Source organism: Vombatus ursinus, unplaced genomic scaffold (assembly GCF_900497805.2).
Source record: "Vombatus ursinus unplaced genomic scaffold, bare-nosed wombat genome assembly UNPS02014848.1, whole genome shotgun sequence".
NCBI classification, from domain to species: domain Eukaryota; kingdom Metazoa; phylum Chordata; class Mammalia; order Diprotodontia; family Vombatidae; genus Vombatus; species Vombatus ursinus.
The window spans coordinates 4,849,864-4,876,578 of NW_020954626.1; the positions used below are offsets into that span (position 1 = coordinate 4,849,864).

A 26,715-nucleotide genomic window follows, 5' to 3' on the forward strand; every position below is an offset into this window, starting at 1 on the left:
CATGATGCAAATACTGGTAACACAGCTGCAGGGCCTCTTTAAACATTTAGTAGATGGATGTGGGGCTATTTTTGAGATGAAACAACATCCCCCAACTCCATAATTGTCATGCCACTGTGTGTGAAACCCATTTACAAGTCTGTAGAAACTTGTGACATGACATAAACAAATCTTTATCTCAGCCAGATCAGCGCAGGATACAAACATAGCCTGGCGATGTGAAAGTCCCCTCTCCCTGGGAAATAAGCACATGGGATCAAAAAGCTGATTGATTACTTTAGAGATAATGACAATTAAAATGACGCTAAGTGAATAAATGATGGTGTTTGGAAGCATGTGGCAAATGATGGCTGCCACTGTATGATTTTATTAATATTGGCATTCTACTGGCATGTAGCACTTGGAGGATGATAAGAAGGCACACAGGCACTGCGTCATATGAAACATAATGTTAATAATACACTACAGAATAGTGCCAATTATGTCTGAATTCCATAATCCCTGAATACTTTGATCAATGACACAAACACATCATACTTTAGAAAAAAAAATTGAATCTGGGAAAATGATTGCATCAAGACAAGGTACCCATGCTGTTGTTCCACAAGCACACTGGAAAAGGATAGGTTACTCATCAAGATGATATTTTATATGCAATGAAAATGATATTTGGAGAAATGGGAAGAAAATGTGAAGTTTCTAACTATAGGGAGAATCACCTATATAAAGAGCTTCTTCTGAAAGCTGACATAAGAAGGGACTTGTCACAGTGTAGCTTTATTCTTGTTTTTCTTGTGGCAAGGAGGAGGCTCATGTGGAGAAATACCAGATATAGTTATAAGATAATGATACTGATTTAAAACAACAACCAAACATATAAATCAGAAGAAGGGAGGGAAAGCAGAAAGAGCACTGGCCTTTAGGGTCAAAATTGGATTTAAGCCCTGATCCTGCTACTGTATTTATTTGCCATCTTTCCAACTTCTTTGGTAGCTGTCAGTTTGAAAAGATCAAAATGCACATCAGACTAATAGACATACTAAAATACTAAGTATGGCAATGGTTTGTAAAAAGTGACTTTTTCTTTCTTGATGAGACATTTATGTCTTTTGACAGTTTTCTCTATAGCATGTCTTTTGCTTATTAGAAGAGGATAAAAATGGGATGTGGCATAATAGGTAAAGAAGTGAGAAGCTAAAAATTACACAATAAAAAAAATCTGAAATGAATATGAATTTTGTCATAATCTTTAGTTATTTGAAATTAATTTAATTTACTCATTCATTATTGGTGCAACCATAATAATATGGAGTGAGGAAACACATTTTTGAAATGCTGATAGCTTCTCTTTCCCTTTCAGGAACAATTTCAAAGTGGTCTTAATTTAGCCTTTTAAAACTGCAACACAAGGTTTCCTGCCTGAGGCTAATCTCCTAATTATATCTATATAGACAAGTCACACCTTCACCAAGATAAAAAAGAATTCACACCTGCCAGTTTTTATATCAGTTTTGGAAATATTCCCTTAATGAGCAAGCCAAAAAGGAATGATTAATACCACCCCCAAGGTTCAAAGAACAATGCAACAAAAGTGACTTTATAAATAAAATTGTTTATTTTATATCAGCGGGGGCCACAGATAGAAACAAAATACTAACTAGATAAAAAGAACATGACTGCACTTGCTAATCCAAAGATGACAATAAACGCTGGATCATGAAACAGTCAATGTGGGGTTTCTGGCTGCATTAGCAGATGGATAAATCAACCCATGGCCAATCTGATCAATTGTGAAACAACCATCTATTTCAAGTAGCCAAAACAAGCAAAATCACTGAAGACGGATGAATAAAGATTTTATAGGAATATCCTCAATGTCTTCTCAGGATTATTTTTTGATAATAGAAAATATTTGATGCTTCAAAAAGCATGGATATTAGAAATTCATTTGTTTCATATGTTTATAATGTACATGGGTGTACATGACAACAAATATACATATACCATCAAGCCTCTCCATTTTAGAAATTTAAATTGTCATTTGGAAATAATCTTTTATCTCAATTATTATACAATATAAAGCAGCAAAATCTGAAAAAGTACATATATATATATAATATATATGTATAACAGTAGACACTTTCTAATATGTAAAAGCTATTACTAGTTTTTCCTTAGACCTGAAAACAAATACTAAAGACTATGACAAAATACAAATTCAGTCCTATTTTTTTCTTGCAAATGGAAAATTGCTCACAAGTAGAAATAATAGTTGCAATTAAAAAAGAATAAGAATGATTTAAAAATATATCAATAAGGTGAAGCACACTGTAGTGGAAGGAACAATGCACTTGCTGTCAGAAGTTTCAAGCCTTGACTCATGAATTCGCTTTTGTGTTATCAATCTCTTAAGTCTTTGAACAAGTCATTTCCCCTCTCTAGGCTTCAGTGTCCTCATGCAGAAGATAAAGGACCTGATTCGGGTTCATACACTTTACAACTAGAAGAGACTTTGGAGGTCAACTAATCCCACATCCTCACTTTTAACAACAGAGTTATTGAGGCTCAGGCAGTTTAAGTGACTTGTCCAAGGTCGCCTATGTAGACCTGCTGGAATCTGACGCCAAATGGAAAAGATTTGAACCCAAGTCCTCTGATTACAAATGCAGCCCTTTCATGCCTCACGATCTATAATTCTGTGATTCTGGGAAAACCTTTATTCAGGCTAAGCTTGTGTAAATGTGAGAATTCCTACATCCAAGCCAGTATTGCCCTTCAAAATAGTCACCATGGGAGGCTGTACATTTATTCAGGTTGTATTACTAATGAGCCAATTATCTTTTAAAATAATCTGCAGGGACAGTTTCTGATCCTCACAAAAAAAAAAACCTGTCATTTACTTTGTAAGTAAACTTAATGCTTAGTCAAAAGAAATGCCGGTCAGTTAATCCTACATACTTTGTTCACAAAACTTGGCTCCAAATTTTTCCCAAAACCAAATTCATCCTCAGAAGATGAAGGTTTGCCATCATTCAGAATATTCAAAATAAAGTGCTAGAGATTCTGAAGGTAATTCCCAGAGATACAAAAAGTTCTGAGTAATAGGAACTTCACCGGAATAAGGCTCCCAAAGTGACTGCTTCAGTTAATTCATTTGGATGACTCTGACATATTTGTTGTTGTTTTAATTCCGTTTCATTATAGTAATAAGTAATCCCCCATCTAGCATCTTTGATGGGAAAAGTCACTTTTGTTTCAGCTTTTCAGGGGGATAATGTATATATATACACACACACACACATATGTATACATATATACACATATGTATGTGTATATATGTATGTATATATTATGTATATATATGTATGTATGTATATATATTAGTAATATGTGTATATTAATATATATGATATTGCTGATTTAGAAACTGTCTTTGGGGTTATAATATGAATTTTGGGAAATGGATTGTGATGCATCTAACCACTGATGGATGGGTGAATATCTGAAGGGCTTTCCTATTTTTTTTATTGTAGTTTTCCCCCTCTACTGTGATTTTTTTCATTGTAATATGGAGGTGACCCTGGGTTCTTGAATAATGTGTAAGCAGACTAAAAATTCTAGTAGGCCCCACTAAAATGAAAAGGATTTGGCTTCAATTATGGGTCTGGCAATGAATAATATGCTTATGCCTATGTCACAAGGACCTCCAAGCTAAGTTTGGAAACACTCACCACCAAGTTGACTGCAGGGTGATGCATTATTTTGGGTAAGAGTAATTCTTGGAGAGTATCTCCTAAGTTATATCAGAGTGGCCCTGGGTGTTGTAGAATAAGTACCCACACAGTCAAATTACAGAGTGCTGAAGTATCATTTTCTGCATCTCAGCTAAAGAAAACTGAAGAGCATTGGAGAAGAAAGATACAAGTTGATATGAAGGTCAAATTTTAATCCCATTTCTAGCTTGGATCATGCTGATCATACCAGTAATATCCATTGATGCAGATTGGTTCATAAGTTGATGATCAGACAACCATGCGCTCCATCCAATCTTACATGGGGAACAACAAACCAACTAAATGATACAGAAGTAAATGATCACACCCAGCTTTTTGCATCTGTTTGGAAGGAATGAACTGAAATAATCATGTGGCAGGTGATTTTACTGAGTGCTTAGAGATACGTTGGCTGCTTGGTGATGGCTGCGTATGATAAAGATAATAACAAACCACAACAGAGCAGGCAAGTTTCTGATACCATAGTTAAACAAATTGAAGGTTATAAAATCAAATGGTGGTCAATATAAAAGCCTTATGTAATCTTTGACATAATATTGTTTTTAAAATGATTCAGGAGTATGAAAAAAAATGGAACCTAAATACACTATCAAAGCTGAACTAAGCTACAAATACCCACATGGTAGAGGACAAGCATTCTACATTGCGGATAGCAATGGAAAAACTAAGTAGCAGATTCATGAGGTAATTTAGAAAACGTTTTTTGGGATATAGTGCATAGTTTTGTAATGGATCAGCTCTTACAATTTTTTAAGCAGTTTGGCTTCAAAGATTGACATATTAACTGGTTCTTGTATTCTAATCACAACATAGTCTTTATGAAAAAAAAATATGCTTTCAGTTCCTTATTTAATTTAAATCCTAAGTCCAATAAATGAGGAGGCATTTCAACACATCTTACAGGAGCACATCTTAGCCATCCAAGGATGTGTTTTGTGCTCACCTAGAAGGAAAAGAAAAAAAACAAAGTATTTGTCTTGGGCAATTTGACAAATAGAAACATAGTTTCACCTAAAACTGTGAAGTATTTTATATATTCTGAAATTAAATATTAAATTAACATATAAAACTCATAAACACCATAGTTTCACCTAAAACTGTGAAGTATTTTATATATTCTGAAATTAAATATTAAATTAACATATAAAACTCATAAACACCATTTTCCTAAGTTTTATTAAAACCTCAAATGCACATAGGACTAACATGGATTAATAAACAATGTCATATAGAATCTGATGATTGTATCGTCAGAACAAAAAACACTTAAATACAAGGTATTTCATTTGAAAATAGAAACTTGACCCAAATTACAAACAAACCAATTATTCTTCCTGGAACTGACAAAGACATTTTAGGGCTAAGGCCCAATTTTGTTGAGGGATACCAGTGAGACACAAGGTTTGATTCACTGAACCTTCAAATGCAATTATTCCCCAAATTACTTAGATTATTATAGTTTCAGTGATTGAAATTAATACTTCAAATGAGACCAAACATGTGACTCATTTCTGTGTCCTTGTTAGCTATGGTTTCTACTCATATTATTAGCTTGATAACTCCACGTCCAATCCTCTACATCCGTTTTTGGAGTTTAAAAGAAAGCTAGAACTCTGGCTTTTTTAGTACTATGGATTAATGATATACATCATGTCCATCAGCCTGCTTCCCCCCACCACTTAATCCTACCATAATGCTTTAACATTCTAAGTTAAAAACCATTTTCCCTTTGATAATAGTAAGCATTGATGGTAGACAATACATATAATAATAATTATGTGAAATAGCATATATATATTTACTCTTGGAACTATTTTTACTTTTTTTAGGATTCTGGGTTTTTTCACCATATAAAGACTAAGAAATGTGTTCCTTGTGTTTATGATTGATGGGTTGCTCATATGTTACACATTCTTCTTACTTCATGCATCATCAGCAGCCATCTCCAACATTTCATTCTTGAATCTGTCCTAGTTTTCTATTACCTGATTTTTACAGGTGATTCATGAGCCAGAATAAAAAAAAATACATATACCTTGGCTTATAGCAGGGCAAATATCCCTAGCATCCTTAGTGAGAAAGCTGGTTTTGTCCATCATATCCACACATAAGACATTGGTCGACAAAGTTATGTACAAAATGTGCTTTGTATAAAACCGTATTAATAGCATAATGTAGACAGATTAAAACCTACTTCAGTATGACAGACCCTTATATTAGTTTGCATATTCTTGACTCCATACCTTGTGACACCCCTTTTCCATTTGAGAACATTTTTGTACCTTTTTTCCCCAGTTGATATGAAGAATGTAAAAATTCTTAGAAGCTTCTTAGGATTAAAGAATCAAATAAGATGTCTTTCATTTGATTTTTTTTTGAGACCAGGCTTATAATTTTCATCAGTTGAGGGAGCTTCCAGCGAGAAACTTCCTGTACTAATACAGCTCCCCACTTTCTCTGCACCTTGAAGCCCTAGCGTGTTGCTGGGGGCACCTGAGAAATTAAGTAGTTTGACTAAAGTCACACTGAACATGGAGATTAGACATACTCAGGTATCCCTGACTCCAAGGCTGAGTCCTCTAGTCATCCTACCTCTCCCTTTTAAAAGTTTTCAAAGCAAAATTGAGTTTCATTATGCCCACAGTGAGTATAAAATGAGGGGTAGTGGAATCATATGTTTTTATTTCAAGGAGAAGGTTTTAAGATGTTAAGAACAGCACCTAAATTGAATTTTGAGACTAATGAAAATCAAAGAAAGGGGAAGCTACATTTCCTTAGCCTCACTGGCTGGTCCATTAGTCAGTCAACAAGCATTTATTAAGAGCTGTTTCAGGCAGTATGCTAGGTGCTGGGGATACAAAGAAAGGGGAGAGATGGCTCTGTTCTCAAGGAGTTCATAGTCTAATGGGCAGACAACATGAAGACACCTATAGACAGCCAAGCTATATACAGAATAAATTGGAGATAATCACCAGAGAGAAGGAACTTGCATTAAGGAGCTTGGTGAAAGGTTCCTTGCCAAAGGTGGAATTTCTAGCTGGGACTTGAAGGAATCCAGGGAGACTGGGAGATGGAGATGAGGAGGGAGAAAATGTCAAGAATGGGAAACAGCTAGTGAAAAGGCAAAGGGTTAGGAGATAGAGTGTCTTCTGTGAGGAAAAGCAAGGAAGAACAAACAGTGAACAAGTATCTTTGTTTTTCAGAGCTGAGCAGTTCTTAAACAGAACAATGTTGTTGGCCCTGAGACTTCAATGGGGGGGGGTTCTGAAAAAGCATAATGTCGTCTCACACTCTTTGGTAGTAGACTTAGGAGTAGTTTCCTCAGGTTTGTTTAGTCTATAAATGATATCATGGAAGTAACTACAATCTAGTATTTATAGCCAGGATTCAGATACAGGGAAACATCTTGGCTGATGAAACAATACCAAGGGAAGAGACATAGTTACAAGAAAATGCCAAGGTTTCCTAGCAGGACTGAAATTACAGGCATGCTCTAGGCTGGAGATCCTTGCCAGGTTTAAGGGCCTTCAGTTAATAAAGAACTAATAGTGGTAAATTACTAGAAAATGTTTTCAAAAATATATTAATAATTCATTTTTAATGGGTATGTATTATGTGAAATGCATGTGAAATCTAGTCCATCTGTAAACCTTTTATTTCATCTGATTTGGTAACAAAAATAAAATGAAAATAATTTTAAATTAGCAAACTATTTATTGAAATTTAAAAGTTAAAAACAAGTTAATAAAGCAATTAAAACATTTGGTTTAAGTAATGTCATTTATTTTGAAAAGGTTATAAGAAATAACTTTTCTGAATCTTTGAAGCAAGATTTTTCCCCCTGTTCTTTGATAGTAACCTACTGTTAATTTGCAGATGGTCTAGGGATTGAGCAAATAAATTAGTTTTGGCATGTAAGCCATATTCTATACAGTGAACTTCATATAGCGATGCTCAGAGGATTTACAAGATGAAGGAAGGAAGGAAGGAAGGAAGGAAAAGAGAGAAGGGGGAAAAAGGATAGAGCAAAGGGGAGAGGAAGGAAGAGGAAAGAGAACTTGAACCAAAAAATTTTGTTTTTATATATATGCCATATCAAGCGACTGGTCTATTGAGACATACAATGGGGGAAAACACAAATTAATGGTTTGGTATAGTATAAACAAAATAACCTGAAATAAATATCCCTTAAAACTGTAAGACAGACTAAATTTTTCATTCTTCAACTGTTAGTATTAGTAGGTAAATATTGCCTTCAATGGGAATCTTGTATGAGATACATGTCAAATAAGAATTTTATATTAAAATTTGACTTCAGTTAATATTTTTTAAATTGAAGTGCTAATGAATCTTACACATAGTAAAATATACATAAGATGTAGGGTTAACATTCTAAACCTTTATTAATTTGAAAAGTTCTCATCATGTACTCTCTCTGATTAAAAAAAAAGTTTATTATCTTTCTTGAAATAGGATGAATGATACACTCTTCAGAAGAGTCCTAACTATATCTAAATCTATCTTTCTATATTTATACACTTAGTACACGTAAGTAAGTTTTAGAGTGCTTTCAAATGAATGACATAAAGTTAGAATTCTTCGTCATTCAAGAAGGGATGGGCACATATTCACTTTTCAAAAAGTCAATATGTTCTATTCAATCTATACAAGAAAAACATATTATATATGTAATATATAATATGTAAAATATATTATATAATACACACACACATATATAAATGTATTTATAAGACTCCTCACATGCCACCCATGCCTTAGCATCCTTGCCTACCAAAATACTCACTCGTGCTTCGAGCAAATACATTCTATCATCAAAATCTTTCTTTCTAAACAAGCACCTCTGTCAGAAGTGTCTTAATTTCTTATCACAGAATTTCATCCACACAAGGAGCAATAAATAATTCATGTTGCTAGCTCTTTGTTGTGTGTCCCTGAACTGCACAGAGCTGGAAGGCTGACAGCTGTGTCAGGACAAGCACCAAAGATCTGACATGACAAGTGACTAACAAGTTTCTTTCAGTCTATAGTGAAAGAAGACAATGGCCCAAAGTGCAGAAACGAAATCCTGAGACAAAATGAAACTGCTTCTTTCTTTTTACCTAAGTGTTTGCTATGAGCTTATTTCCAACTCACAACCTCTGGTCATTTTATAGTACTGCCCAGCCCCCTTTATTCCTCACACTCGCCTGGCCATTTACGCCTGGCCACGGATCAATATGAGCAATTCTTGGAGAAATACGATGTCTCCATGACAACCGAGCCACAAATTCTCAGTGGGAGGCAGTGAGACCAGTAGTGAAATCTCAAGAGGCTTCCAGGCCTATAAGGCAAGATGTCTTAAAATGCAGGAACGGACAGAGGAAAAAGCCAGAGTAATTCATTCTTTATTACCAGTTTAATGATGTCCGATGTACAGAACAGTACTCACTTTTAAAGTTTGGATTATTTATCAACGCCTATATTTTTGAATCAATATTTCTTCTTTCTTGGTACATCCTTTTCTTTATATATCTTTATATATGATATTATATATATATATACACATATATATATATACATATATGGTGTGTTGTATTTAAATTCTACTGTAAATCCATTGAATTCTGATTAGAAATAATTGGTTTTGGGTGGATTGAAATTTGTCCATTTTTTTTTTCGCAAAGAAACACACCTGCTTTATTCTCATCTGGACCAGTACCATCTCACATGAAAATCTGATTCTCTTAGTTTCATTCCCAACAATAACAATAACAACAACAACAACAACAACAAAGAACTCTTGTGAATAATTGTTAGAACATCTTGTGGGACCACGGAGGTGCCAACCCAGTCAAAATAAAGAGTAACTCATTCCTTCATCTTCACTGTACAACTTTGACTCCCCTTCCCTCTTTTCGCCTCTATGGTATGTTTTATTTTAGGTATCAGGAACGATTTGCAAACAGGGCTAGATTTATAGTTTTGAAAGATGCCATTGCTTGGTTCTGCAAGGAGGCTAATGTGGAAGCGTGGTTCAGATCAGATGTGTGATAGCACTTCAGTTCCTAAGGAATCTTGGGGTAGTAGGGGGCGCTGAAATATAATCCCATAGTCACTGGTCCTGTTGGGGTTCTGAGATGACTTAGGGGACCTGACATGGATTTCAAACTGCACCTTTCACTGAAAATTAAATCTTGGTAGCTCTCCTAGGGGAAGGATCAGGGGACTGTTTGCAGCCGCCCCCTGTCAGCGAAGTCTACAATATTTGGAAATCTCTTAACTAAGCTGACAGGCCACAGAGAGGATGAATCAAAAATATGATACACAGATCAGCACACAAAGATGCAAGAGGGTATACAGAAGTCAGATAAAGCTGGAAAAGAAAATAGCAAGTGCTGGGAGTGGGTGGTGGTGCTGGGGAAGATATTTAACCCTTTCATTCATTGTAATGATGTGTCTTTTTATATGCATTGTGACAGTCCAGTTGTGCCAATCTCCTTGTATAAGCTGGTGTTGATCAGTTGTTATAATAAACAAATATACATAGACTTGTTTCCTTAATGCCTACTGGATCTAATGCATTTTTTCTTGCATTCCTTTTCAAAGGAATGAAACAACAAACAAAAAAATTCAAAATTTTGGCAAGAAAGTAAATTTTATCATACCTAGAAGGGCTGAACTTCTTGAATAGTATGGCTGTTTGGCTCCATTTGTTTCCTGTGAAAACCCACACAGCACTCTTGTGGTTCTATTTGTATCCAGAAAGTTCAATCGACTTCTGATGCTTCCCACTTGCTCTGAGTTTCCCCCCAATTGACTGATTTTCTACTTGACTGAAATTCATTGTTCTATTTTTTTAACCTTACAGCATCCTTCAGAGCTCAGAGCCTATCCTTAGGTTAACTAGTTTAGTCTAAAATTATTATAATGAACTAATAGAGTCTGCTTCCCTTTCAGTCTTAATGCCTTTGTACTTCGCAGGACTTGAATTCTTGATGAAAGAGGAAAGGATAACAGCTCCACACTCTGACCCCTGGAGGTGACTCTTAATTTGACAGTGCAGCTGCTAAGAGAAAACAGCGTTACAATGTCCTTCCCCACCCTCCCCCTCTCCTCTTTCCATAGACCCAAAAGCTGTGTCAAATTTATCATTTTATACTTGGTGACTATCTTTAAATGGCTTTCACCTGGGCTCTCTGACTCTTCTAAGACACATCTGTCAGGCATGTCCTCAGCTTCTTGGAAGTTTGCCGAGTTTGAGTGGCTGTCATGCTTGACCACGCTGACTGTAGCTATTAAAAACAAAGAAAAGAAAAGAAGAAAGAAAGAAAAAGATGAAATGAAAAGTGGTAATATATACACAAGCAACAAAACAACAAAACACACCACTGTTATTCAATACCACAAATCTTTCTAAGGGCATACTTTGTAAACAGAAATAATAAATTGAAATAAAATATATCCTCCCAGTATTTATTGGCAGACATGTAATTAGTTGAAAAATCTATAGATGTGACTTTATCTTGGACGAAAAATAAGTTCATGGCATCAGCTTAAAAGCTACAAAGTAGCAAAGTGATCCCTTCAAAGTAGAAATCGTATTTTTAATGCATAAATCTGAAAGAATAAAGTCAATTAGTGGCAACTGGACACACAGAGAAGACTATAAGCTTAGTTAATTAGAAATACTTTAAGTTGGTAAGATGAGTCCTCTTGCTACACAAAATCATAGCTATTTAATACTATCTGTGTAATGCATATTTCCATCTATTTAAATATATTTTTAAAAGAAAAAAACATAATATATCAAAAATATCTCATAAAATTTTAGCACTCACAAAATTTTATTTATTAAAACCATGGGAGACCCCAATTGGGTGTTTTGAAGGCTACACAGCTGGATGATATATCTTTTAGTATAGCTTTCCCTTAATAATTCTAAAAGGGAAAGTTGTTGTTCAGTAGTTTAGTTGTGCCTGACTTTTTGTGACCTCTGTGGCCCACATCACATCAATATTGTCCATGGGGGCTTTCTTGGGGAAAAAAAAAGGAAAGTACATTAAGTAAGGATTAATACATTAACTATGCCTAGTTGTTCTCTTTGGAGGAAAATATTTAAATTTCTTATTTGGCAAAAGTTATATCTTGATCTGGGGTACTAACCCCATAAACACTAAATTTTCATCACTCTTATTTGCTAGAAAATTACATTTTGTTGTTATGAATAAAGTTAATGAAAAAGTAATTTAAAATATTTCATCCATATTAGTAGTGGTATTAGTGATATGTGTATTAATAATTCTAGGCCAAACACTGTAAACTTACATCAAACACTGCCACCTACCCTCTTAGTAAATGTATAATTTTTCACTATTGCAATATCAGTAATCTTTGGATGATTAGTATAAGTTCTTGAGAGATGTTCCTATCCACATTCACTTTAATCTAGAAATTATAACTGAAATTATCTGAGAAAATTGATTTGTTCTCTTTTTAGTAAGGTTTTCCTTGGACATGAAAAATTAAACTCAAAGCATAAAAGTTTCTGTTGGTATTTTTTTTTTTTGCTCATTATGACCAACTTCCAAACAAAAGATGGTGAATAGCACAGTATGTTGAAATTTACAAGAAATGGTTTCTAGTACTGACTCTTCCACCAGTAGGCTCTTTGTCATGGAGGAATTTAACTTAGTTTTTCTGGGTTTCAGTTTCAGAATCTGCAAAATGAGAAGGTTGGGCACGTGTCTCTTAAGTCCATATCAGCTCTGACATTCTGGTATTGTAATGGCTTTTAGAGAGGCAATGAGTATAAAATCTAAATATCACTTAAATACAAAGGTGGCATGTATTTCATAACTCTTTATGATGCAAAAACTCTTGTTCTAGTCTATAAATGATGAGGAAAGTTGTTTTGGAGATTTGAAACAGTATCAATTACTCCAATATTTCGGTACTCCTGAGGACATCTGTGATCTCTTCAATGCAGGTATTCCATCAATGATGCAACTAGCATCAAGCCAGGATGGCTCACCTTGACCTTGTGTTCCTATAAGCTGGTTATACCTAACTTTGTGGTTTTTTTCACGTTCTCCTGACATCACATGATATAAATTAATAATAGTGATTCAATATTATTGTGATATAATAGAACATAGTGAATAGAGCTGGTGTTAAGAGTCAGCAAGTCCTGGATTCAAGTCAGCCTATGACACATACTAGCTGTATCACCCTAAGCAAGCTATTTAAACTCTCAATGCCTCAAGGAAACTCTCTTAGACCATAAATGTGAGAGCAGGTACCAATCTGCATCAGTAGGGACTTTTTTCCCCATCAAAAACACCAAAGAAATTACAAGTCTGTTTAATTAAAAAATCATTGAAATATGTTATTAATGCCAATCATAATGACAACCTAATAAATAGAAAACTATTAATATGGAGGAATAGATCTAGACCAACAGATTAATTATTCTAATGTGCAACAAAATGAAACAACAGGAGGCCACACTTCCCCATACAGAGAAAGGAGGTGTGGAAGGGGGAGAGAGAGGCTGTGTATCTGGCCAGGAACAAATGTAGAGAAAGTAAGGGACATCAAAGTAAAATTTATTTTATTATATTTTGAAATGGTTTCATGTACATTAACTGGCCCAATTATCTATCATGTGTTAATTTCAAGTCAGATGTTTGTTGTTATAGACATCTAACATTTTTCTTCAAGGATTGGTAAGTCCAATATGGATACCAACACAGATCCCCATCTCCTTCAGTAATTTAGTAGATGGCCAGTAAGGGTTTCTGGGGACTTGATATTAGCTATTCCCCCTGCATGAAACGCTCTGTTTCCTCACATCTACCTTGTACTTTGCTTGATTTCCTTCAAGGCTTAGATCAAATCCTACTTTCTCTAGGTTTTTTCCAATCCCCCCTCTCTTCCAGCTGCTAATATCTCCCTCTTTCAGATTACTTTTGTGTATTTGGTATGCATATTAAACGAACCTGGATATTTACATGTTGTCTGATCCATTAGGATCTATGTTCCTTAAGGGCAGACAGGTGCTTTTTGTTTCTCATCTCATTGTAATCCCAGAATTTAGCACAGTGCCTGGCACATAGTAAGTGCTTAATCAATGCTTTTACTAACTCAGAAAAATTCATCACCCTGCAGCCAAACTGGTGATTTGCTTCTCAAGCCTAGGCTTATCCTCAAAATGTCTATCAGCAGGTGCATGGTCAATGCCTTTCCAGCTTGGTAGAACTTACACTCTTCCACTGGTTTAGCCTTTTGAGAATACTAGGTCACCTCCCTGCCACAGCCGGGCTCTACTGTGGCATCAAAAACAAGTCTGCAAAGTATTTTGTACTCATCTGGAGGAACAGCCTCTGTCCATGAAAGAAGACAAAGCTTTCTGGCCTGTGAAAGAATTCAAACCACAAACCAGGATTTGATATAGCAAGTAATTCCAAGTATCACCTGAATTGTCTGTAATTCTAACCACTAAGCATGAAGTCAATATGGTGGGCGAAGTCAGAGCCTTAACATTGATAGTCCTCAGTTTTCAAACTCACAGCCTCTCTACTGTAGCTATTTACTTATGTGTATGTGCTTTTAATCTATAGGTGTTTTTGTTTTCTTTTTAATCTGAAAGGGATAGTTATAACTTCAAATCCCATTACACAGTAGGTTCTTTGTGTTGTCAAGATTTGCTGGTTTTTTATTACAGCTTTTCATTTTCCATGACAGGACCATAGGTTCAGATCCAAAAGACAGAGAGCTTTAAGGCACCCGAGAGATCACCTAGCCTGACCCTCTCATTTTATAGTTGAGGAAGCTGAACCCAAGACCTTAAGTGAATTGGCCAAGATCCCACAAGTAGTAAATATTAGATGGGATTTTGAACTCAGGGCCTTTAACTCAAGAGCCAGTATTCTTTCCACTAATCCATGTACATCTTACAAAATCATATTCTGCACTACTTAGTTTCATATGATGCTGTTGAAGATAATGGAAATGTGCAAAGTGCTTTAAGCATCATCAGATTGATTTATAGTACTGTCAAATTTATTAATCCACCTTTAGGTTTTAAGTCATTATTCATGAACGTAGAAATATTAATATGTGTAAGCCGTTGCGGGGTTTGCAATTGGAATTCAAGTCCTGGTTCTGCCACTCATCACTTGTGAGAGTCTAGGCAAGTCACTTAACCTCTCTGGGACTCAGTTTCCTAATTTATAAAATGAGAAAGTTGGCTTTGGCTGCTCGACTCTATATCTACAATCATAAAATCTCTGTTTTTTTGTTTCATTTTTTTTAATATACTTTCTGCTTCTACATCTCCCAAGGTCCCTTAAAGCATATACTTGCAACAATATCTAGAGGCAAATACCACAACTGTGATCACAAACATTATGGGCTTACACAATATGATGCCTTGCTTTGCCCAAAAATCATATGTAACTTCAGCTACACAGTTTTGGCTGAGTGGATGCCAGTAGATACCAAGATGTTTTTCTGTTTCTCCTACTAGTTTTTGCCATTCGGTTGTTTTTAGATTGCCTCCTGAATTATATTCTGACTTCCTCCAAGATGTTGTGGCATAAAATTGTGCTAATTTTATAGTCAGTAGTTTAGATTTGCTACAGAAGTAATCTTTCAGTTTTGCAACCTGAGATCAATAGAAATTACCAAATTGGGTTTTCTTATGTTTATATTCTCATGTAGAGGACTGATTTGTCAATTGCACCTTCTGTTTTACATATTCTGTTGAATCATGGTTCTCTATTGTTGGGTGTGATGGTTTCTGTGCTGCACCATTTTATGTTCAATCAGATCAATTATGTTTGAGAACCTATTATGTGCAAAGCACAGTTAGGTGTTGAGGGAATTTATAGAAGTTTAAGACATCATCACATTTGTTGTCAAGGAAAGGAGATAAGACTACTGAACATGAAAAGGTAACTAAAAGAGAGACAACTAACTAGAGAGACAGCATGGTGTAGTGGATAGAGAGCTGACATTGTAGTCAGTAAGATATGGATTAAATCTTATCTCTGAAAGATAGTGGCTGTGTGACCGGAGGAGAGATATTTAACATTTTAGTATCCATAAACAATAAATATCACAAAAAGTGATATTTGAGTTCAGAGGAAGAAGAGATCACTTCCAGTGGGAGTGACCAAAGAAGGTTTCATAGAGAAGACAGAAGCTAAATTGGGGCTTTGTAGAGGAGTCAAATTTGCGTAGTTAGAAAGGCATGGAGCAAGAAATCCAGGAAAGATGAATTAAACAAGGGCAGAACCAAGCCAATATATTGCCTAATTCCATTAATGTATTTGCTACCCTAATCTTGATATAGGCATCAAGAGATTTTTTTAAATACTTTCTAAGGGAATGCACAATTTTCTAGAATTTCCCTTTGAGGCTAATTCTTCTATTCTAGACAGTAGGAGATGTAATTATAAAAGGGTTAACCCTTGTAGTATGTGTCTTCCATAATTTTGATCTTTACATGTAGAGTCCATGGATAAAAGTAAATTGTACTACCACCATATACGCATGAATCCGAGAAAGGGCCCTGATGAGATCAGTATGTGGAACTGCCCTTCTGGCAATTCCTCAATCAATTCAGACCCAAATATGTTGATAATTTGAGTCAATCTTTAGGGAGTGGATTGAGTTCAATGACTTGCCCAGAGACACATAGCTAGTAAGCATCAAAGGTGATATTCTGGACTCTACACACAGCTTCTATCTACTCCACTATGTTACCTTCCATAATGAGTTATAGTTATCCACACTGAATTGAATTTGTAGCCCATCAATAAAGATTCTTGGAAATTTTCAATAGCTTATGAAGCTATATTTCAGGGTTGGCAAAGATCTTCATATTATCAAGATAGAGAAAAATGGATGATGGGCTCATATATATATTTTATCTTAAAGCCAAGACTATTCCTACTTAGTTTCTCCTTAATGGATTCTGAAATATTTCTCATTTTATAAATATAGTTCTTAATTTGGAAGTTATTTTTCCTCACTGAAAGCTATAAAATGGTATTCCATTTACTCATCACATACCTCAAAAAATTGACAACTGAAAGGTCAATCTTATAAACCTAGAATATCTTTAGGAGATGTAGAGTATGGACAGCAAATGTTGGGGGAATGAAGTCTAAACAATTTTTATGGAGCAATTTAATTGGAAAGGATGAGTCCCAAACTTCCCTTAGCTGGATCAATCCTTCTTCAAGACCAGGAAAGGAAGGAAGGAAGGAAGGAAGGAAGGAAGGAAGGAAGGAAGGAAGGATAAAAGAAAGAAAGGAAGGACCAAGAATTATTAAGGGCTTACTCTTTGCCTGGCATTGCACTAAACACTGAGAATACAAATACAAGTAAAAAGACAGTCCCTGCCCGTGAGCTTACATTCTCAAGCAAAAAGACAATCCCTACCCTCAAGAAGCTTATAATCTAATGTAATGAGGGGATATGACACAGAAAAGAGAACTGAAAAAGGAAGGGGAGAGGGAAGAAGGTACCTAGCAATGGGGTATGGTTTTAAAGTCAGAAAGTCAGGAGCGGGACCAGGAATGGAATGAAGGCCAACTGGGCTTTTCCATAAAATGGATATTCCAATAGGAGCTCACCAATGGGAGAAGGAGATAGTCCTTATAGTGAATGTTACATATTGAGAAGGTATAGAGGGATGGTTGGAAGTCCAAAGCAAGGATGGTCCAGGAGCTAAAAGAGATTCCAGCAGAAGTTTGGACACAAGGAACAGGGCTAAAAAGGGAAAGCTGCAGCATAAAGAGCTCTGACTCTAGAACCTCGATTTAAATTCCATCTACAATATTTATTGCTTCTGTGATCCTGGGGGCAAGTCATTTAATTTCCCTGGGCCTCAGTTTCCTCATGTATAAAATGAGAAGTTGGACTAGATGCGCTCTGAAGTCCCTCCCAACATAAATAGCTATGATTGTATGATGTTGTGAGTTGTTCAGACACAGGGGATTTTGGGGATGAGCAAATAGGGAGATAAGAAGCAGTCACTGAGTGATATGGAGAGCTCACCCCACCAAAAAAGCAAAAACAAAAACTGGAAGGTTTTGTGTAATTGTTTTCATGTGGTGCTATGTTCCCCAGTGCTCACTTACCTTTTCCTATTCTGGTTCCTTTGAGTTGTATCTGTCACTTCCATAAAAGGTGAGAGGAAGGGTTTCTTCTTTCTCTCACCTTCTGCAGGGTAATAAAACTAGCTGTCAGGCTGGGCATGCCCAGTAGCCACAGTCAGCAAACAAACCAGCTGGAAACCTTTCTGACAGCAGTAGAGTTTGTTATGATTTCCAATGAGAAAACACTAAGCCTTGACGTAAACACGGCTTGCTTGCTCTCTCCTATGGCATGGCACCCTACGTGATATTAAAATCCATAGTATTTACTGTGTGAGTAAAACTTGCAGCTTGCAGTAATTTTTTTTAATATATAAACTATTTATGCATGATTTAAACGATGGACCTAATCCATCTTGGGCATACCACATCTTCAGAGAGAAGGATGATGTTTATAAGAAAATCATTTGTAAAGAGATAAAACAGATTGAAATGTTTGTCTATTGAAAAACAGAGCAAAACATTCTAGCTGCTGCAGAGGCTCAAATGAAGAATTCTAATTGATCATGGAGTGAGTTAACATGGCAATTGATAGACAAATTGCATCATTCAATAGTCTAAACAATAAAAGTGTGGGGGGCAACTCGTAGGAATTACTGAGCGGCAACTTAGACTAATAGAATGAGCAACAGAAAAGTGGTTCAGAGACCTAGTTTCACTTTTACAGATCATTGTGTTCCCAAGAGCCAGGTACTTCCTTCCCATGGGCCTCAGTTTCCAAAATAGAGAAATAATTTATGCTTCTTTCAAACTTTGAGATAATTTGAAAGTTATTAAATGTTCTTAAGTTCTGAAGAAATGTCAATGATAAAGATAAAAAATAAATAATACATGAAACTAAGTATTAATAAGTTAGAAAATTTAAAAAGGGAGAAGAGTAATAAGTACAAATGTTTTAATTGGTGGCATTCATTATGATTGCTGGCAAACAGTATGTATCAGTTTTAGGAGGCCAAATTCATTCTACAAAGTGGCAGCTTTTTTGTTCAAAACTTTATTGGGAAAATATTAAGCTGTGTACATATTACTCTGCTTAATAGTATCTATTGAGATAATCAAGTCAGGCTTCTCCCTGATCTCGTTTGAATAGCAATAGCTATATCCTGTGTTAAAGCTTATTTAGTTTGCAAAAAACAGTGGAGGCTCATTCATTCAGAAGTGCCTAAAAGTAAAATAAAATTTAAAAATTTAAAAGTGTATTCTCCTCTGCCCCAACCACTTCTCCGCCCACTTCCACCCATCACTGATATGTTAAGTTCTAGGAGAACAGTTCATATAGAGGCCAAAAAATTCTATAGAATACTTGACATCTCCTAAATGTAATAATTTGAAATTTTGGGAGTTTCTATAAACATTTGCTGGGTGACATTTCTAGCATGGACTCACTCTATTAACAACAATTCAAAGACTACTTTTGAAATGCTAAATGATTCACCATTTGAAAACCCTAACAGCTTAAAGAATCATGCTAGCCTTCTAATTTAAATATCTAGATTCAGTGAAAAGTTCTAATATTTGTTGTTCTTTTCTCAATATTCATCATGGTGCATCAGAATGGGCCTCAGATTTGGACTCAAATGGCCTAGGTTCAAATTCTTACTACATATAAAACTTTGGGCAAGTCATATCTATAAAATAAAGTCTTATCTATAAATACGGGAGTTGGATTAGATGACCTCTGAAATCCTTTCTCACTATAAATCTATGGCACTACTAATACTAACACTCAGTCATCATAATGAAAATAGAGGATACGTGACTAATGAATAAAATGTCAATTCCTTAATTGTTAGGGATCCTTCTGTATTGGATTGGTTTTCTTTGTATCCTCTGTACCTAGTATTTAATAGGTTCTTAATAAAGACATCTTGAGTTGAGCTGAATTAATTTGGCAATGCTAGTAGAAAATAATTTTTGAAAGTTAATAAATAATTTTAAGGAAATAACACTTTATCATTTTAATATGTCATAAATGTTATATTCTGCAGAATGGTTGGGAAGTGGGGCATTTTGATTGAACATATATTCTTTTGAATGTAGTCTGCATAAAAATAATACAGAGGAGAGCCAATTTCAAAATATTAGACAAATAAAATATTCAATGTTAAAACTATATAAAACATAATTTATTCTTCAGGATCTTTAAATGCCTGTAAGTTTCTTTATATTACGTACATCAAATTTCATTGTGTGGGGAAGGAACCAAAGTATTAGCAGCTAATAGATTGCTCTGGTTAAGTGAATTCCAAGAAAAAATTTTCTGTGGCTACTGCAACTCAACTGTTAACAAAATATTCCCAAATATTATAAACTTAGACATGTGTTTAGAGTTTGCCACTTACCCATACCTGCTCTCTGTCAATATGCCAAAACCACTATTTATGGTACCATTATAGCTAGCCTTTACATAATACTTTAAAGTTCACAAAATGCTTTATAAATATTATCCCATTTGTTCCTTACAACAATTCTGGGAAGTAGCTGCTATTATTAACCCCATTTTACAGATGAGGAAACTGAGGCAGAATGAGGGTTAGGTGACTTTCCCAGTTTCATACTATTGATAAGTTTCTGAGGCTGGATTTGAATTCCACTCCTCCTGATAATAAGTTCATGACTATATCCATAGTGCTACTCAGTTACAGGCTAACATATTTTGATTTAAGAATTAAATCACTGTGAACATGATCTCCTTTGTTGTAGACTGCAATCCTTTGATGTCTTACTTAGTAGCTGGTCTTCAGAGTTGTTTTCGTCAAAAAGATTCATCATCCAATTTCCTGATGAGTGTCTCCAAACTTAGTGAGGCTAGTACTTTGTTGGTAGACATAAAATTCATTGGTAGGCCAATAATTTGGTTTATAAAATCTAAATGGATAAATAGGGGAGAGCATATAGTATGTCAAACAGAATAGCCTACTTGGAGCTGGAAAACCTGGGTTCTAGTCCCAAGTTGTCACTAATTACCTTGGGAACAGGAACAAGACACTTAACTTATATGCTAAAAAAAAAAAAAAGGATCAGCCACTTCTTTTCTCGACATAGGTTTTATGACTAAATTAGTCCCTCTTTCATCATATCTATTCTGATGAATAAAAAGGTCTGAAAGCTCAGAAGTGGAAGTGCCTTCTAATTGCAAAATACATTTTGTTCAACCAGCAATTTCTGAAAATGTTTCCTTTGTTGCACCAGGGGTGGTAGATGTCCCTGGTATAACAGAACTACTTGAACCCAGGCCTGTGTATGCAAAAGATAATCACCATAAATAATAAGATTCATTGACCTGTGACAATTTTTTTTTTGGCAACTAAAAAAGCTATCTACTAAGGTATAAAAAAATTATAATCTGCATCAATGGAAGGAGTACCTAGACCAAGATAATCCCTGATCCTCAAAGTATAGAACAATGGAATAATGTCCAAGGTTTATATATTCTCCAAGGAAGGAACTAAAATTCTGCCAAATCAGCCATCTCAAATCTACACTTACTTGTTAAAGAAAACCTGGGTTTAAGTTAATACTGTAAATAATACTGACGAAGAGACTCAGAAGTATTTTATCTGAAAGGCATTGTTTATCACTAGAAGAAATTACAAGTGATAAATGCCCTTTAAGAACATATTAAGAATTAAATATAACATTCACTTAATTTCTATTCTGAAAAATTAATTTAACTTTGTTCGTAAGGATCTAAAGTCCAGTGATAAGGAAATTTATTTACCTTATTCTCCTATATCAATGATCTAAGAAAAACTACATAGAAAACAGAGTATAGATTCTGGAAAAGGAAACAAATAGGTATCTGTATTTCGACAAATTGAAGTATGGTACGCAAAGGGTAGAATCTAAAAGAAATTTGCAAGAAACATGCCATTTTGTATTTGAAAATTTAGCAGAAGGTTGGGAAGAGCAAAAATGACTCTTCAATCGAGTGGAAATCAAGCTGGCTTCTGGGAATAGGGATCAACATTATTTATAAATGAACTTAAGATTAGGATACATAGCACAGCACAATTTAAATCAAAGCCAAGTCTCAAGTTAACCATAAAGGTAAATAAATACAAAAAAGGTTTTTCCTCTGAACTAGTAGCTATTTAAACTGTCAGATGACACTAGCATTGGAATTTGTACTAGCAGTAACCTTTCAGGAGGCAGGACCTACAACCACCTCAGATGTGTAGGGGAATTTATTCCAGAATTCCCCCATTGAAAGCTGTCATGATGTCAGGGGAAAGAGTCTGTCCCAGACTGTTAGTTAAAGTGTCAGGACACTCTTGTTTCCTGAATAGGAAATGGAAAATAATGAAATAGAAAAGGTTGTCCTAACAAACCCTATTTTTGAGTTAGTTGACAACATCAAGGATATCTAAAATAAACTTTTTAGAGAATTAATTTATAGTATTATCATAATCCTATAGTCAGTCACTTTGAATTTAGCAGCTTTTTATCTGAATCATATCCCATAATGATATAATGGTGTAGATGAGACCTGGTTGAAACTAAATTAAATCAGCACTGTGAAAGAGTAATAACAATACTTTATTAGGCCTGGAAGTATAACTTATTCTCTACAGGCTTTACTAATTTGCAAAATGATACCTGCCGTGATTAAATCATAAGGTTGTTATTAAGATCAAATGAGATGATCTTACACGTGCACTCTTTGGAGAAGAGAGAACCATATTCTCCTATGTTCTGATAGATGTGTGATCTCATCAGTATGAATATTCCCTTAAATCAGGGGTTCTTAACTTATTTTGTATCATAGCCTAGGGAAGTCTATGAATCCCTTCTCAATATAATGCTTTTAAGTACATAAAATAAGTTGCATAGGATTGAAAAGGAAACCAATTATATTGAAATACAGTTATCAGAATATGAAAAAAAAAAGTTCACGAGCCAAGTTAAGAAGCTCTGCCTTAAGTGAGTCAGATCATAATATAACTCTCCTTGCCTATTCTGTTTGATCCTTGTTTATATTCTCCTATAAATTAATTAAAAGGGGTCTACTAAAAAAAAGGAGGGGCCTACTCAACTATCTGGGGGACATCCTCATGTTCTCAACAGAGCACACAAGCTGATCATCAGCTATCTTCATTCTTGTTACAAATCCAGTCCATTTTCTTTTTTGAGAGAAAAACAAGTGGATGAAGAATTCGGTTGCCCACACTATGATAGGTAGAGAGATAGACAACATACATATCTCCTTCATTAGTATGTATATGGATGTATGAATGTATGGATATGTTTGCATGTATGTGTGTATCATGAACAGGCACTATACATAGATAATGGGTTGGATTCAGGGGCGAGAGAATAGGCCAGATTGCCTTTGTGAAATTTCTCTTAATGATGCCAAGCTTCTCCCCGAAATAAAGGCCTATCTTTTTAATATATATTTTCCTCTGGTGATATTTGATGGCTACAAGTCATAGAATACTACAGTCTGCAAAGAACTGAAGTGAAGAATGACCCCCACGCCCAAATGTCCCAGTGCTATGTAACTATATCTAATTTTTATTAAATGGAAGCAAACTTTTCATTTTAGTGAAATCTTCCAGCAGCAGCAACATCATGATATCATTTTTACCACAAATATCCCAAACATACAAACATTTGGACCCAGAAAGCATGGGCAAGATTCCATGCTATTTAATATTTACCATTCTAAACCAATACACTTTTTTCAATTTAAAATTGAGAGGTAGGGGGGGACCCTCAATACTAATGCATTCAGTGATGCATAAACATACTATGAAAAACCTCTTCTCCAGTATAGTTGCTGTCACCTTAAAAGGATCTTAATTATAGTCTGTGTGTTGAGTTTTCTAAGAGATACCTAGACTTTTGAGAAGGATTGCTTTCATAGCAAACACGTTGGTGGGATCTATGTCAAAAGATAGAAACAAATGTTTAAGCTAATTAATCTAGCCATTCTGAAAAATAATCTGGTACTGTGCTAAAAAGACAATTGCATATATCATTTGACTTACTGGTAACTTCAATAGGCGTATACTTTAAAGAGGTCTTTTCTTATAATCAAAAATATTTATAGCAGCATCTTTTGTAGTAACAAAGAACTGGAAAAAAATGTAGGTGTCATCCATTGGGAAATGACCCAATAAATTATGGTACTTGAATGTGCAATATTATTGCCCCCAAAGAAGTGATAAATATAAAGAATTCAGATATTCTTGTATGAAATGATGCAGAAAGACTGATCATGAAGCATGCCTCCTACCTTTTGGCAGATAGATGGTGAACTAGAGGTGTGGAATGAATTTTTAGACATAAACATTGTGCTGATTGGTTTTTCTTTTATCATTTCCTTCTTTTTTGTGTGAGACAATCAGAGTTAAATGACTTGCTCAGGGTCACACAGCTAGTAAATATCGTGTTTGAGGCTGGATTTGAATTCAGGTCCTCTTAACTCCAGGGCCAGTGCTCCATCCACTGTGCCACCTAGCTGCCCTTCCTTTTACGTTTACTTTTACAGGGGAGGTTGAGATAAACTTTGAAGTCCCTTCCAACTCCATGATGTCTTAGTTAATTTAATGCAAAGTTATCAGGGATTACTATTGGGGATGGGAGAGATTAGTGGGAAGTGATCATGATTAAAATAAGATCAAAAAAATAATTAAAATTTAGGAAAGAAAAAATCAAATATTTTAACAAACAAAAACTACTTTTGGGAAAGACAGAGTTTATTTATATTAAATGAAATCAAGTTTCAGTGATCTCCTAAGGGGACAAATATGTGCACAAATAATGAGAATTTACTGTATATAATCACAATGCCTTTGACTAATTTTCACACAAATGGCTATTTTGAAATTGGCTCACTATTTTGTGAGTGTTGTCCCTTCCTCCTACCCACCCCACAAAGGAAACTGGATAAGAAAGAGGATAGTGGGGAAAAGGTAGGAATAACTTCTTTTGGTGGAATTCTCTTTAGAGTTTTGCAAGGATTGGTGCTAGTATCAGTCACATAATATTTTCATAAATAGTTTGAAAGAATCAATAGTACAATTTCCATGGTTATAGATATAACTAAACAGTAAAATACTGGGTCATTAGATAACAATGACTACGGATAAAATTTAAGTTCTAGCATATTTGGTACAAAAAATAAGCTTCATCAGTACAAAGTGGAAGAAGTGTGGCAAAATAACTCTCTGAAAAAATATCTGGGAATGTTAGCAGACTGCAAACTTAATATAATCAATGGCATAATAAAGTGGCTCCCCCAAAAAGCTAACAATCTTACACTGCATTAAAAAGAATAGTGTCTAGAACAAGGCAGGCTATAGTCACCCTAATCAGACCATATCTAAAGTACTGTATATTTCTGTATGGACATTTTAGCAAGAATATGTATAATCAGGAATGATCAAATAAAAGTGACAAAGATGGTGAAAGGCCTTGATATGTTGTCATTTGAGCATCTTCTATGAACAAGGATGTTCAGCCTTGAGAAGGGAAGCCTTATGAGTTGGCAGGCAGAATAAGTATTTTAAAATATCTGAAGGATTATCCAGTGCAAGAGGAATTAAGCTTGTGCATGGCCCAGGAGAGAAAAAGGAGAAGGAATTGCTGGAATCTGCCAAGGGGTTGATTTGAATTTGATGCCAGGGAATATTTTCTTACAATTGGTAGTATCAAAAAATGAAATGGTCTGCCTTGGGTTAGGGCATTTTCCCCCTGACTAGAGGTTTTCCAGCAAAAACTGAATGATCACTTGTTTGGGATATTATAAAGGTTGGTTTTCATCAGTTATGCTTTGGTTGAGATAAACTTTGAAGTCCCTTCCAACTCCATGATGTCTTAGTTAATTTAATGCAAAGTTATCAGGATCAATTATGGAAAGATCCTGTAAATTTGTTGGGATAGAAGAGTGGTAGATAATTTTAATGTGGTAAGTAAAAAGGAAGAATACATTTGAAGAAAAATAATCCGAACTATTCGCTCTGAGTTTAATGTTAATACTCTTGACACAGAGGAGAAGATGCTGTATGTTGTTATAGCAGCTCCAAACCAACATCTTTAAATGAGTAGTCAACTCTGAAAATGGAAAATGAATAAAAGGAAAAAATATTTTCCTCTGCCACCATTTCATACATAAGTTTAATTGATGCAAAATAATCCCTCCAGCAAGAAGACCTTAAGAAACCAGGAACCACTTTAGCCAAAAAATATTCAATTTCTTGCTATGTAGAGACATATAGTAATAAAGGCAAAACCAGTTTAGATTACAATGTCATCAACAAAACAGTACAGAGAGAGAGAAAAAGCAATATAAGTTTCAAAACCAATAAAAATTAGTCAATAATAAAATAATATTATTGAAAGCTCGGTGGGAAAGTCAGCTGTGTTTGATAATCCTAACAGCATTTGTAAATTAAACCAATATGTTATGTTTCTATATATATTATATACTATATTTATATTATTTATATAATTTATAATATTACATATTTATAATAATATATAAATATTATATATATTTCTATATAACATATACTATATATATATATGAAAAATGGGATAGAGATGCAAGTGATTCTATTCTGATCCTATCTCATTATTGACGATGAGAAAACCACTACATTTGGTCTCTACCATCTCAGTGCCAAAAGAGTTATGTGAGGAATAGGTAGTCACACTTAATAACATGAATTTGTGAAGAATGGTTACACCTGACCAACTTACAAGTCACTTACCAGGGGCAGCTAGGTGGCGCAGTGGATAGAACACTG

At 34.9% G+C, this 26,715-nt stretch overlaps 1 protein-coding gene across 3 annotated transcripts in view; it reads right to left on the reverse strand.

Moving 5' to 3' along the window:
• Nucleotides 1-3,405: 3,405 nt before the first annotated feature.
• Nucleotides 3,406-26,715, reverse strand: part of WDR72 (WD repeat domain 72) — a 292,937-nt gene continuing 269,627 nt past the window's right edge. For all 3 annotated transcript variants that reach the window (XM_027840835.1, XM_027840836.1, XM_027840834.1), the window contains exons 19-20: nucleotides 10,982-11,086; nucleotides 3,406-4,737 (exon numbers count right to left, since the gene is read on the reverse strand). In XM_027840835.1, the coding sequence (XP_027696636.1) occupies nucleotides 4,682-4,737; nucleotides 10,982-11,086 (161 nt within the window). In that variant the 3' untranslated portion in view covers nucleotides 3,406-4,681. The remainder of the gene's footprint in view (nucleotides 4,738-10,981; nucleotides 11,087-26,715) is intronic.